Raw genomic sequence first — 11986 nt, 5'->3', positions numbered from 1 at the left:
ATTGCCTATAGGAAAATCTGCTTCTGATGAAACAAAACATATCTTGATATAAATCCATTACTGTCATCTGGTGGTTGACATCTGCCAGTGCGAGAGGTGTCAAAAGCAGCACTGCTGTTTAAACCATTCAACTTTCAAAGGAGAGCTTGAATTCTCATATTTTGGCTTCAGATGTTGCTCTGTCCATCTGAGCACACACTGTGGTGAATACAGACTTCACCACACATGCCATAACTCTGAGGTATTTATGCCCATTGAAGTGTGACTGATGTACTTTATTTAAAGTTATATCACGGGCTGTGCCTGTCCTTGCTTTGGATTATAAATAATGGGTTTAGAATTATAATATATTGTTGAATATGACTGAAATAGTGTACACTGTAGTAGTGTTTTAGTTAGGAACATTTCTACTTAATAGAACAATGTGTAAGATTTAATGGGATTTAGTGGCATCTAGTGGTGAGGATTGCTTATTGCAACCAGCTGAAACTCCCATTTGGAATTCCTTCAGCGTTCATTGATACCAGGATTTAGTGCTCTTACTGCCACAGCCGGGTTCGATTCCCATTCAGTGAAAACTTATGTGCCACCACATGTTGGAAAGGCTCGGCTCTGTCTCTGCTGGCTGCTCTGTCTTAGCCAAACCCAGCCCCAAGTGCAGCAGGGACACACCTCTGCACTCAATCACCTCTGATTGAGAACTGCTGGTCCAACAAACAGCAGTCAACACTGACATTGACACCTAAGCCACAGATTCTTGTCTCTGCTACTCATCCAGTTTATTTCCTGATCATCAGTATTGAGGAACCAAAGATGAGCACAACTGTGATTTCAATTCCTCTACAGTAATCTAAGGTCGTATCTAAATCTAAATATACTTTGTACTTCTCACTTTTAGTTAGGATTGTTTCTGGTAAAAGTTAAAGGCTGTGATTGTTGTTTTACTGCAGGCCGCACAGTGGGGCTGCAGCCTCATGGACTCAAAATACCTTAAAATATGACAGTGCAGAAAGGCCAAAGATTTGTTAGGATTTTTTTCTGATGTAATCTCCTGTCCAGATCATTTCTTGGTTGAAAATTTAAAAATAAATTCACAGGAATCTTATAAAAAACATTTAAGTTATGGGTTGTGTAAAGAAAAGCAGTATCCTCCAGCAAATGCCACACCCACATATTCACACTCTACAGTAAAAATGATCATTATTTTCAGTCACATAAGTCTGTCACTATTTCACACACGAGCACTCTTTAATATTGGTATGTATTTTTATTGAGAAAACTTTAACCTTAGTGTATTGTAAACATATACTCTTTAATTATGATCTCTCAAAACATGAGATAACCATTATTTCACACATGTAATATTCCAAGTGTTCAAAGGCAACATTTACATGCAAACATACATGTTGGTGATTTACTGACATGAAGATGCATCAAAAATCTACCACAGAGATACAGCAATATGCAAAAATCTTCTCCAAAAACACACAACAGCAAGCTAGAAGTTCTTGTGGACTTTGAGGTGTATCCTCATGTTGGATTTTTCAGAAAATGTCTTGTGACATGTCACGCACTGGTAAGGTTTCTCTCCTGTGTGTGTCCTCATGTGTTTCCTCAGTCCTGAACTACAGTGGAACGATTTTTCGCATTCTGAGCAAGGGTATGGTCTCTCCCCCGTGTGGGATCTCCGATGAAGTGTCAGTTGTCCTGCTCTGCCAAAACGTTTTCCACAGGAGTCGCACTGATAAGGCCGCTCTCCTGTGTGAGTGCGTGAATGCACCAGCAATTCCCCAGAGCTACAAAATGACATCCCACATGTGCTGCACAGGTACGGCTTCTCTTTCTTGTGCACCCTTTGGTGCACAGCGCGCACACCCGGCTGTGTGAATGTCTTGTCACAATAATTGCAGGCGTACGGGCGTTCACCAGTGTGAATGCGCATGTGAGACTTCAAGACTTCATTCCTGAAGAACCTCTTGTCACAGTATGAGCAGGCAAACGGCCTCTCTCCGCTGTGATGACGCAGGTGAACTGTGAGCGAAGCCTGAGAGCTGTATTTCTTATCACAAAGGCTGCAAGACAGGATTTTAGGGTTAAAGTGACTAAGCAAATGCCGGTTCAGGTCTCTCTGGTTTTTATACGTCTTACTGCACTGACTGCACTTGAACGGCCGTGCAGAGGAGTGAACAGCACGATGTTGTTTCAAAGTGGAGCGATTTGCAAAAGTCTTGCCACACTCCGAGCAGGTGTTATCATCTGAGACAAGAGAGACATCGGCTCTGTCTCCTGTTGAGGACTGCATCGTGCTCTTTTCTGATGGCTCCTTCTTTCTACTTAGTTCCAGATGTTCCCTCAGACTTTCCACCGGGCTTTTGGTTGGCTGTAACGTGGCTTCATCAGCTGTTTCTGCAAACAGGAAACGAGAATAAATGATAAAATCACTCAACAGAATCTACATGACTATGACTTCCCAGCAAAGAGAGGCAAAAGCACACAGATGTAGAAAGAGTAAAAAGTGATGCAAAACAACAAAAAGAGGCTAAACAACTGTAAAGTCTGTAGCCCTTTAACACAGAGATCACACTGCTTGGCACCTAATTTGTCCCATGTTTGCATTTTTACACAGAACCAAATGACGGTGGCATCGTGCTGCTCCTGTGTCTGATTGTAGATAGCATGCTGGCATCATGGAAGCCAAAGAGGCTTGATGGGTGTGACTTTTATCACAACAGTGTCTGCTTCCAGTGTGACATACAATGTATGTTTCAGAAATGTTTTCTCAACAATAACAATGGCATTAACATGGTAATAATATTTATTTACTGTCTCTGTTAAATGGCAGCTGAGCTGCTTACTGCTGCTAACTGCTTTTTAAATCTCCTGCGTCACACCCCTTCTGCTCATGGTCCCTTCCATGGACCATTTCGGTGCTGTTACTAACATCAAATAATAACTCTGTTCCCCAATCCACGATCGTACAGAGTGGTGGGGTGGTATAACGGCGCGATATTTCCGGCCTTTAACAAGCAGTGTAGAGGGGGCTAAAGAAAACACTTGCACCGTCACCGACCTAAGAATACTTTTCAGATTTTCCATAAAATCATGTATGAAGTCAGAGATGCTCACTGCCATCATCTGCCGCACCATCTTCTTCGGAACATAGAGAGGAAGTGAGCGGTGACAAGTCGTACTTGTGCAGCCGAGAGTTCAGGTTAGTTTCAATAGAACTGTCGTCAGTTACTTCATCATCCCCACAAACGTCCTCTTCTAGCTTTTCTTGATTTCTTTCCTGTGTTTTCCCATCTCCACCTTGCTCAACGTGATCTTCAGCGGCCACTAAAGTCTGTTTAGATGCCAGAGTGGCAAGGATAGTGTCTGACATGAAGGTGAATTCACCTGAGAAACAGACACAATGTTCTTGTTAAAGGAATTAGAGTGGGGGAAAAGGGGGTTCAGTACACCTTGACTTTAATTGTTAACAGATTCTTACTTTTATTCAACTTTTGTCGCTCTTGTTGGTGCTGCAAAATCCTCTTCAGATCCTCAGGGTCGGAGACAAACTGCTCAAACTCACAATCAAGGGAAGAAACGTCAAACATGGAGAATACCTGGAAAAGAAAGGGTGGATATTTAACAAAAGGCATATCGTATAAGTTTAAGTCTACCTCTATACTTCTTCTTTAATACTTGGATCTACACTTATAATCTATGCTGACATGAAGAAATTGAAGAGATTAGAAAGAACTTACAAGTGATGCTGAAAAAAGCCACAAGAGTTCTGTTATTCAGAAACATGTTTACTCTAATAGCCATTACTCCACGACGACTAATTACACAAACATAATTCGCCAACCAGCATGAAGGAATTGAGCAGATGGAAGGTCAGTTTGTTGTTATCCTGCTGCCTACCTGTGAAAAACTTGGTACTGGGAGGAACTCCTCCAGGCGGCAGAAGAACTCCCACACCAGGATCTGCAGCACTGTATCAAAACGAGCCCCATAAAGCACCAAATAAATCTCCTATGACAAGGAAAAAATATCATTAACATGTAAATGTGTCATATATGCAGAAGATAAACTAATAAGTTAGAAGCATATATTAATGGCTTTAAAGCGTCAGTTCACCCCAAATCAAAAATGCATACCTTTCCTCTTACCTTTAGTGGTTTTTAGTCAGTCTAGATTGTTTTGGTGTGAGCTGCCGAGTGTTGGAGATATCTGCCTTCTCTCCAATATAATGGAACTCAATGGCACTCAGTTTGTGGAGCTCAAAGTGCCAAAAAATACATTTAAAAAACTCAGCAGCAATGTTTCTTCCCAGAAATCATGGAATAGTTCCTTCATGAAACTGTAGACAACAAGGTCAGTGGACTATTTTGAATAGGTGAGTCATGATTTCTGGAATGAGATGTCATTTTTTGGCGCTTTGAGCACCACAAGCCAAGTGTCACGTAGTTCCATGATATTGGAAACATGGCAGACATCTCTACAGCTAATATCTCTAACACTTGACAACTCACACAAAAACAATCTAGACTGAGAAATAGCATTAAGAGGAACGACATTTTTGAAAACTTGTGGTAACACTCACCTTGAAAAAATGCTCTTTTTCAGACTGGTCTGTCAGCAGTGTTTGAACCAGCTCCACAAATGCCGACTTTGAAATCTCTACCTCTTCATCTTCGTCCTGTCGTGAAGCCCAGGGTAAGTTTATTTACATGCATTAAGGATAAATATTTCAGGATAAGAAATACTCAAGCTACATTGCCCACCTCTTCATGCATGATGTTTGTTGTCATCTTTTGGAAACTGTTCAGATGATACTGGATAGTTTTATCATCAACATTATCCGTCCTCTTTAGGGATTCAAGGATCAGCTGAAAAACACAGTCAAACCTTTTAGGCTTGACTTTAAAAAAGGGCATTTTGACAGAATAGACAATGTGATGCATAATTCTTTAAATATTAGCCTCACTTGGGGGACCTTGACTGCTTAATAATAAATGATAAACAGAAAAACATGCCCCACAAATAGTCCTAACACCCACATTAACTTACCCGCGCCTTTAGTCCCAGGATCAGCTGAGTCTTCTGTTTGTAATTGAGAAGCTCTGGGACCATCTCTGTCACCAGTGTGATGAATTCAGCCAGTTTGTCATACTGGTCTACATTTCGCTCCTGGGCAACCTGCCACATGCAAGCTGACATCAGCCTCAGTGGAGGAACCAGGAGGTGCAGAGATGACACAGGAAGATGAGGCTCAGACAGCAGGCCTTAAAGCAAGCAGTTAAACAAAGAAATGCTGTGTTATTAACTTGTACTGTCTCAAAACTTAATAAAAACATAAAATAAGCAGAGGACTTTTATCATGATTAAAGAAATTTACTCCATAAATTGATGCAGAAAAGGCACAGTTTAGTACTAAAATTGTAAAATTGTACTAGTATGCAGGACTCAGTGTTTGAAGTGGGCAAAGTGAAAAATAATTTGGTTATATTCAACGTGTTTTAATGTGTCTATGGCTCTACAACTTTTTATGTTTCATATGGTGTGCAGTGCTGTCATAGACTATGCAATATGTTGCTGTGACTTTTGATTGCTGTTTGGTATAAGGGACTGTTAGTCATTTATGGGGGGAGGCGAAACAGGGGAGACATTCCTACCAATTTTCAAGCACTGGGGAGTGACAAATAATTTATATATATATTTGTGGTAGAGGGATGGTCATTCATATTCCCCCAGTCACTTCAGGAGGCTCAAGAAAAAATATATTTTAATAAGGGGGGTAAAGGGAAAATGTCCAGAACACTATATCATAACTAGAAATTATAATACTTTTAACTTTTGTGAAAAATGTGTTACGTGTAACATGATATACATTACATCCTTTTTTTTTTCTTTTTTTTTTGCTTATCTTCAGGTAATTTTCTTGTAGCTTTTTTACTGTAGGTTTAAAAAAAAGCTGCATAATTATTGTTCACATTCAAGAACTGTCATACAAATTATTTAAGGCTGTCATAATTTAGGTATGCTGGACAGCTGAAAATACATTTTATTGTGAAGACAACAAACATGATATAACGATGATTAACTTGTTAAATAGTGCATGCAGTATATTTTCATTATATTTTATTGGACAGACAGATTTAATGGGTAGTTTCTGGTATACACTCCGCAGCAGAAGGTGGCGGTAATCGGACATACTTTCTGAACGCGGACAGCGGCGGACTTGTACTGGTCGCGCGGACGCGCACGCGGCGTCGCTGCTGGTGCGCGTTGGTCTGGCGCTCCGCGCATGCGCATGTCCGGATTCACTTTCCGCTCCTGTCGGTGCTTCACGATGTTTGATAAAACTGGAGAGCCAGTCTAACTTGGAAATGATTGAAGGTAGGCCAATGTCTGTTCTCCTGCCTTTCTGCTTCCTCTTGGTCCTCACATATTTGTCCCTCAGATATTTCCACTTGTACCGGCAGTGGTTTTCATCTCTCCCAAGCGACTGCGCGATTTCCCTCCAAGAGTTTAGCACCATTTGGCCGTCTTTGTATTCCCTTAAAGACGAGTCATATAAATGTGGGTGACGGCGGATCTCCTCGCACAATCTTTCTTCAAAACAAGAATCCATTTTGTTATTTTCTTCTACTACTTATTCGCAAAACCGTTACAAGAGCTTTACGCCACCAACTGGACTGGAGAGCACGCGCAGACTTCCCTATAACACATTGATGACGCGCAGTCCGCGCGTTTGGCAGGCGTCGCGTACAGTCCACGCGGACTTTTTTTTAAATTTTTTTTTTTAACCCTTTAACAGTTTTGAAACCAGTACATTTAATGGTCAATCCCTAAATTTACAAATGACAATAATGACATGTAGCTACAAACCTCCTCCCCCCCCCCCCAAAAAAAAAATCGACACAAGTATGAAAACACACAGGTAGTGTACATTTTGAGAGATCAGTCAGCTCATTTAAAGTTTACATTAACTTACTTATTTTAAATTCTTTATTAAAACCATACATACATACAACAAACTGAACATGCCAGGGGTACGTGTATACAGAAAAAAAGCGAAAGAAAACCAAAATTAACATAAATAATAAAAATGTTGCCTAATGCAAAATCAAAATATTAGTTCATGAGAAATTTTTCAAAAATATTGTTCATCTTAACCGCCTTTTTGTTTTTAAGGCCTCTTATTGTGATGCCATATAGTTAAGTTCTTGTTAAAAAAAAGTCCAAAGTCTGATTGTCCATCCATCTTTTCTTTTGGATGTGAAACTTTAAAGCAACTATCTGTCTGTCCATGATGTGCGGATATTACCATGCATCCCTACTATATATAGGCATAGAGAAATCAAGAGGAAATGAGAATAAGAAGTATGCAAAAAAAGAATAGAAGTATGCCTTTTGCTACAAAATATACATGTAAATATAAAAATATAAAAATAAAAAAATTTGTTTTTATATATAGATATATAACTACAAATAATAACTACAAAGATGCACGTCATACTAAGAGTGTGCAAAATATAAATACAAGAGTAGAATAGGTAATATTATACAAATAAAATATTGCACAGTGTATGATACAGTTTAATTATTATTGCACGGTGATGTAGAGGGATTCAAATCCGTCTTGCATAGTGGAAAAGTTTGCAGTTGAAACAGTAAAGTATTGCACAGTTTAAAACATCAAAAAATAAATTATTGGTGATAGCAGCTGCTTACGGGTAAATAAGTCGGGGGGGAGGAGTTGAAAAGTTTGATGGCTGCAGGCAGGAATAACTTTTGGCGCTCTGTGGTTCGGCTCAGAGGAAACAATGTGCTCGAATGTGCTCCTGTGTTTGACCAGGAGTGGGTGGGAGACATTGACCAAGATGACACGTAACTTAAACAGCACTCCCCTCTCTGATACGAGAGAGCCCGACTGCGCATGTTGAGGTGTTTGACAGGGGGCCTAGACGTATCTTGGGGGCAGACTGGGGTGGCTGGGTGTGCCGGGGTTTTGGGTGGGGTTGGGTGGGGGGGGGGGGGGCGGGATTGTGTGTGGTTGTTGGTGTCGTGTTGTGGGTGTGATGTGGGGGGGGGGTGGTGGGGGGTGGTGGGGGGGGTTTTTGTGGGGGGGGGGGGGTGTGGGGGGGGGGGGGGGGGGGGGTTGTGGGGGGGGGGCTGATTGTTGTGCGGTTGTGGGGTGTTCGTTTTATGGGTATTTTTGTTGTGCTGTTGGTTGTTGAACGGCCTGAAAGGAATTAGAGAGGAGTGGGTTAATGCCACGCCTGTCCCGTGGTGTTATTTGGTTTGTTCAGTGGGGGGGGGATGTGAAATAAAGGCTCCCCTATTGCCCTGGGTGTGTTAAAAGATGTGTTTGTGTTGTGTTTTGATTCTTTTTGTAAATAACCACCCCCCGACACACAAGAAATATAGTGAGACGTCCTTTCCCGGAAAAAAGAAAAAGGTTGTTGAAAATTAATACCCGAGAAAAAACGTTTGTTGAGATATTAAATATAAGGAGGGTTAAAATAAAAAATGCACTGCGGGTCGTGCCGTTGTGTCCCGGTTGTTGACTTGTCTCGGGAGTGGGTGGGGGTGGGGGTGGGTGGTGGTTGTATGGGTGGGCGGGTGGGGGGGGGGGGGGGGGGGGGGGGTTGTCGGCGGCGGGGGTGTGTTAAGGATTATGAACTCGAGTTTTGTTGTGTTCGTGCATTTGTTGTCCTGTGTCGATTGTGTCCTTTGTTTCGGCTGTGTGGGGTTGTGTGAAGTTATGAATTCGTGTGTGGATGGTTGAGGATGTGTGAATGGGTATGTGTCCTCTCGTTGGGGGGGTGTTCGGGGGGGTGTTGGTGAGTCAGGGGAGGGTACTGGGGTGGGAGGTTTGTTTATGGTGTGGGTGTTAGGGGTAAAAATAGGGGTTGGGGGGTGGGTGTGGTATGGTGGTTAGATGGATGGGGGGGTTTGGGGGGTGGAGGTCTTGGGGGATGGTGGTGTTGAGGGGGGTGGTGGGTAAGGGTGGGATGTGGGGGTTGGGGATTAGTTATAATATAATAATAAAAATATAAAATATAAATATAAATTATAATAAATAATTATAAATATATATATAAATATATTATTAATAAATAATTAAATATATAAATAAAATATTTATAAAAATATATATGATATTCATATATAATAAATAAAAAATATTTATTTATTAAATTTTAATAAAAAAAAATATAATAATATTTAATTATAAATAATATCATAATAAATATTAATAAATAATTAAATATTATATTATATATATATATCTTATAATAAAATAATAATAACTATATTGCATTGCTGTTTTGGACTTTGTATGAAAATATATATATAAATTAATTATACATTAATAGATCTTAAATATATATATAATTTAATATATAATTATATATATAAATACAAATATTAAATAATAATATATATATAATAGAAAAAAATATCATTAAAAAATAAATAATAAGAATATATAATTAAATAATAATATACATAAATATTATATATTATATAATATATATTTGTATTATTTTATATATTCTTATCTATTTTTTGCTTCTAATTATATATTGAAATATAAAAATATGATGTTAATATAATTTGTTTTTATATATAGATATATAACTACAAATAATAACTACAAAGATGCACGTCATACTAAGAGTGTGCAAAATATAAATACAAGAGTAGAATAGGTAATATTATACAAATAAAATATTGCACAGTGTATGATACAGTTTAATTATTATTGCACGGTGATGTAGAGGGATTCAAATCCGTCTTGCATAGTGGAAAAGTTTGCAGTTGAAACAGTAAAGTATTGCACAGTTTAAAACATCAAAAAATAAATTATTGGTGATAGCAGCTGCTTACGGGTAAATAAGTCGGGGGGGAGGAGTTGAAAAGTTTGATGGCTGCAGGCAGGAATAACTTTTGGCGCTCTGTGGTTCGGCTCAGAGGAAACAATGTGCTCGAATGTGCTCCTGTGTTTGACCAGGAGTGGGTGGGAGACATTGACCAAGATGACACGTAACTTAAACAGCACTCCCCTCTCTGATACGAGAGAGCCCAGCTCCACCCCCACAATATTACTGGCCCCGTGGATCAGTTTGTTGAGTCGGTTGACATCCAGTAACCTCAACCTGCTGCCCCAGCATGCAACAGCAAACCGGATAGCACTGATCATCAGATTCAGAAATGACTCTTTGCATTGTCCAGCAGATGTTTGAGGACCCTATGGAAAGACCTCGGCCTCCTCAGAAAGTACAACTCTGGCTGCCCTTGTAGAGGCTTTCAGTGTTCCAGCTCAGTTTAGTTTATTTTCAGTTTTCACTCTACACAATGTGTCCTCACTGGGGTTGCAGTGATATACCAGTTTAAAAGTATATTTAGGGGTCGACTGATATTGGTTTTTCAGAGTGATACCAACCACTGGTTAACCAGTGACCAGTAACTGATATTTAGAACCAGTCTACATTTACAATAGAAGTGAAAATCTTTCTGTCAATGTTTCGAATTTGGACTATAACAAACTCCAACACAAAACTTTGTTTAAATACCTTTAGCAAATATTTCACCAGAACTAAAAACTTCTAACATCATATACAGCAAGTTACCAGCAAATTTATTGAATTATTTGTTTAATAAATGCAAGTGAAAATTTGAATAAAAAATGAATAAATAAAAATAGCTCACTGGGGTTTGACAAGTAAAAGTTTGCACTTTTTAATTAATTAACTTTATTGGCGAGCATTAAAATAAAACGCCGATACAGATAATCGGCAAAATGCCAGATGTCGGCACCAATAATCAGCCAGGCCGATAATCTATCAACACCTAGTTATAATAAAGGCAAAGATTATTATACTGTGTACATTTTCTTATCTGCTGTTGTAGAAAATTATTATTTTATATTATGGAATCATGTAAATGTATCATGAGTAATGGTATGGAGTTATATGATTCATTAATGTCATGAGTTTATTTAGGACCTTAGAGTCCTTCCCTGTCTCCGGGAAGTCTGAGTGTTAGGGTACTACAAGAGCAAGACCTTGTAGATGTTTAGGCTACACTGACCTGTGAAATGTTACTGTTTAAATTAGTGATTCTTGTGTTACTTGGAAGTTTTTGATATGTCTCCGTCCGTACTTGTGTCGCTCCAAAAGCTTCTCTGATCAGATTTATGTAATAAAGATATATTCAAGTAAGGACAACTGAGGCTTACAGAGTTTATTTAATAACTCATCGAACTTATTTAATTAATCATCAAGTTTGTGTTACTATTCATCAAGCATACTTTATTATTTTATTTTTGTTATTCAACCTGAGAAAAAAATATTTGGTGGACAAGATTTGAAAATGGGCCTTGTTTGTTTCTACTTTCAAAGTTCTCATTAAGAATAAATGTATGTGTATTAATACTAACAATAAATATATCAATAATATATATTAAAAAAAAAATACAAATTCAACTATAAGTAAAAAAGAAATTCAAAATATATTTTTTTTCTTACCTTGATACAAACACACATCCACTTTGCTCCACACAGGTCAGACTTTGGTAAATGGCGCCATCTAGTGTTTTAAAATCTATAAGATCTGCTTGATCCGGTCTTCGTCAGCCAACCAGGAAAGAGGGCTTGCCGTGATCTGGACTGAGGCGGATGGGACCAGAAACCTTTGTTCTGTCTCTCCTCCCGAAGCGAGATTTAAAAACAAGAGCCTGTCCATGCTTCCTGCAAAACTGCGCGTTTCTGCGGGTCGGCGATCGCTGATGGACGTTTTATTAATCAGAAATTAGCTGAATTTGTTTAACAGGCTTTCTGATATTTTTCCCGATCGCTACAACCCGAGGGGGACATCTGCTCGTTTTTTTCCTGTCAGCTGCTAAATGGAAATAAAACGGGGAGCTGAAAGTGGAGGCAGTCGAGGTGTGTAATGAAACATCACGTATATAATAATGTGTGTGCTG

The 11986-nt window shown here is 39.1% G+C and overlaps 2 protein-coding genes across 5 annotated transcripts in view; one reads left to right on the top strand and one right to left on the bottom strand.

Annotated features, from left to right (window-relative positions):
* Positions 1-1315: 1315 nt before the first annotated feature.
* LOC121961642 (zinc finger protein 557-like) lies at positions 1316-6658 on the bottom strand. 3 transcript variants are annotated; one of them, XM_042511695.1, is made up of 8 exons: positions 6205-6658; positions 5059-5273; positions 4773-4877; positions 4592-4687; positions 3910-4020; positions 3491-3608; positions 3127-3396; positions 1316-2406 (listed from the first exon to the last, which is right to left on the bottom strand). In XM_042511695.1, the coding sequence occupies exons 1-8, from the start codon at positions 6620-6622 to the stop codon at positions 1499-1501; spliced, it is 2241 nt and encodes a 746-aa protein (XP_042367629.1). In that variant the 5' UTR covers positions 6623-6658; the 3' UTR covers positions 1316-1498. The 3 variants fall into 3 exon arrangements, with proteins under 3 accessions (XP_042367629.1, XP_042367630.1, XP_042367631.1); XM_042511697.1 differs by having other exon boundaries at positions 2317-2406; positions 3192-3396; XM_042511696.1 differs by lacking the exon at positions 3127-3396.
* zgc:113263 (uncharacterized protein LOC503753 homolog) overlaps positions 6316-11986 on the top strand; it is a 25130-nt gene continuing 19459 nt past the window's right edge. The window contains exon 1 of one of the 2 annotated variants that reach the window (XM_042511694.1): positions 6316-6387. In XM_042511694.1, coding sequence (XP_042367628.1) covers positions 6378-6387 — 10 coding nt within the window. In that variant the 5' untranslated portion in view covers positions 6316-6377. Of the gene's footprint in view, positions 6388-11758; positions 11946-11986 lie in introns of those variants that run through there. The other variant, XM_042511693.1, reaches the window with a different exon arrangement.

The sequence above is a fragment of the Plectropomus leopardus genome, chromosome 22 (genome assembly GCF_008729295.1).
Source record: "Plectropomus leopardus isolate mb chromosome 22, YSFRI_Pleo_2.0, whole genome shotgun sequence".
Taxonomy (NCBI): Eukaryota; Metazoa; Chordata; class Actinopteri; order Perciformes; family Serranidae; genus Plectropomus; species Plectropomus leopardus.
Note: the sequence above shows the minus strand (reverse complement) of the source record. Positions and strands in the feature narration are given on the sequence as shown.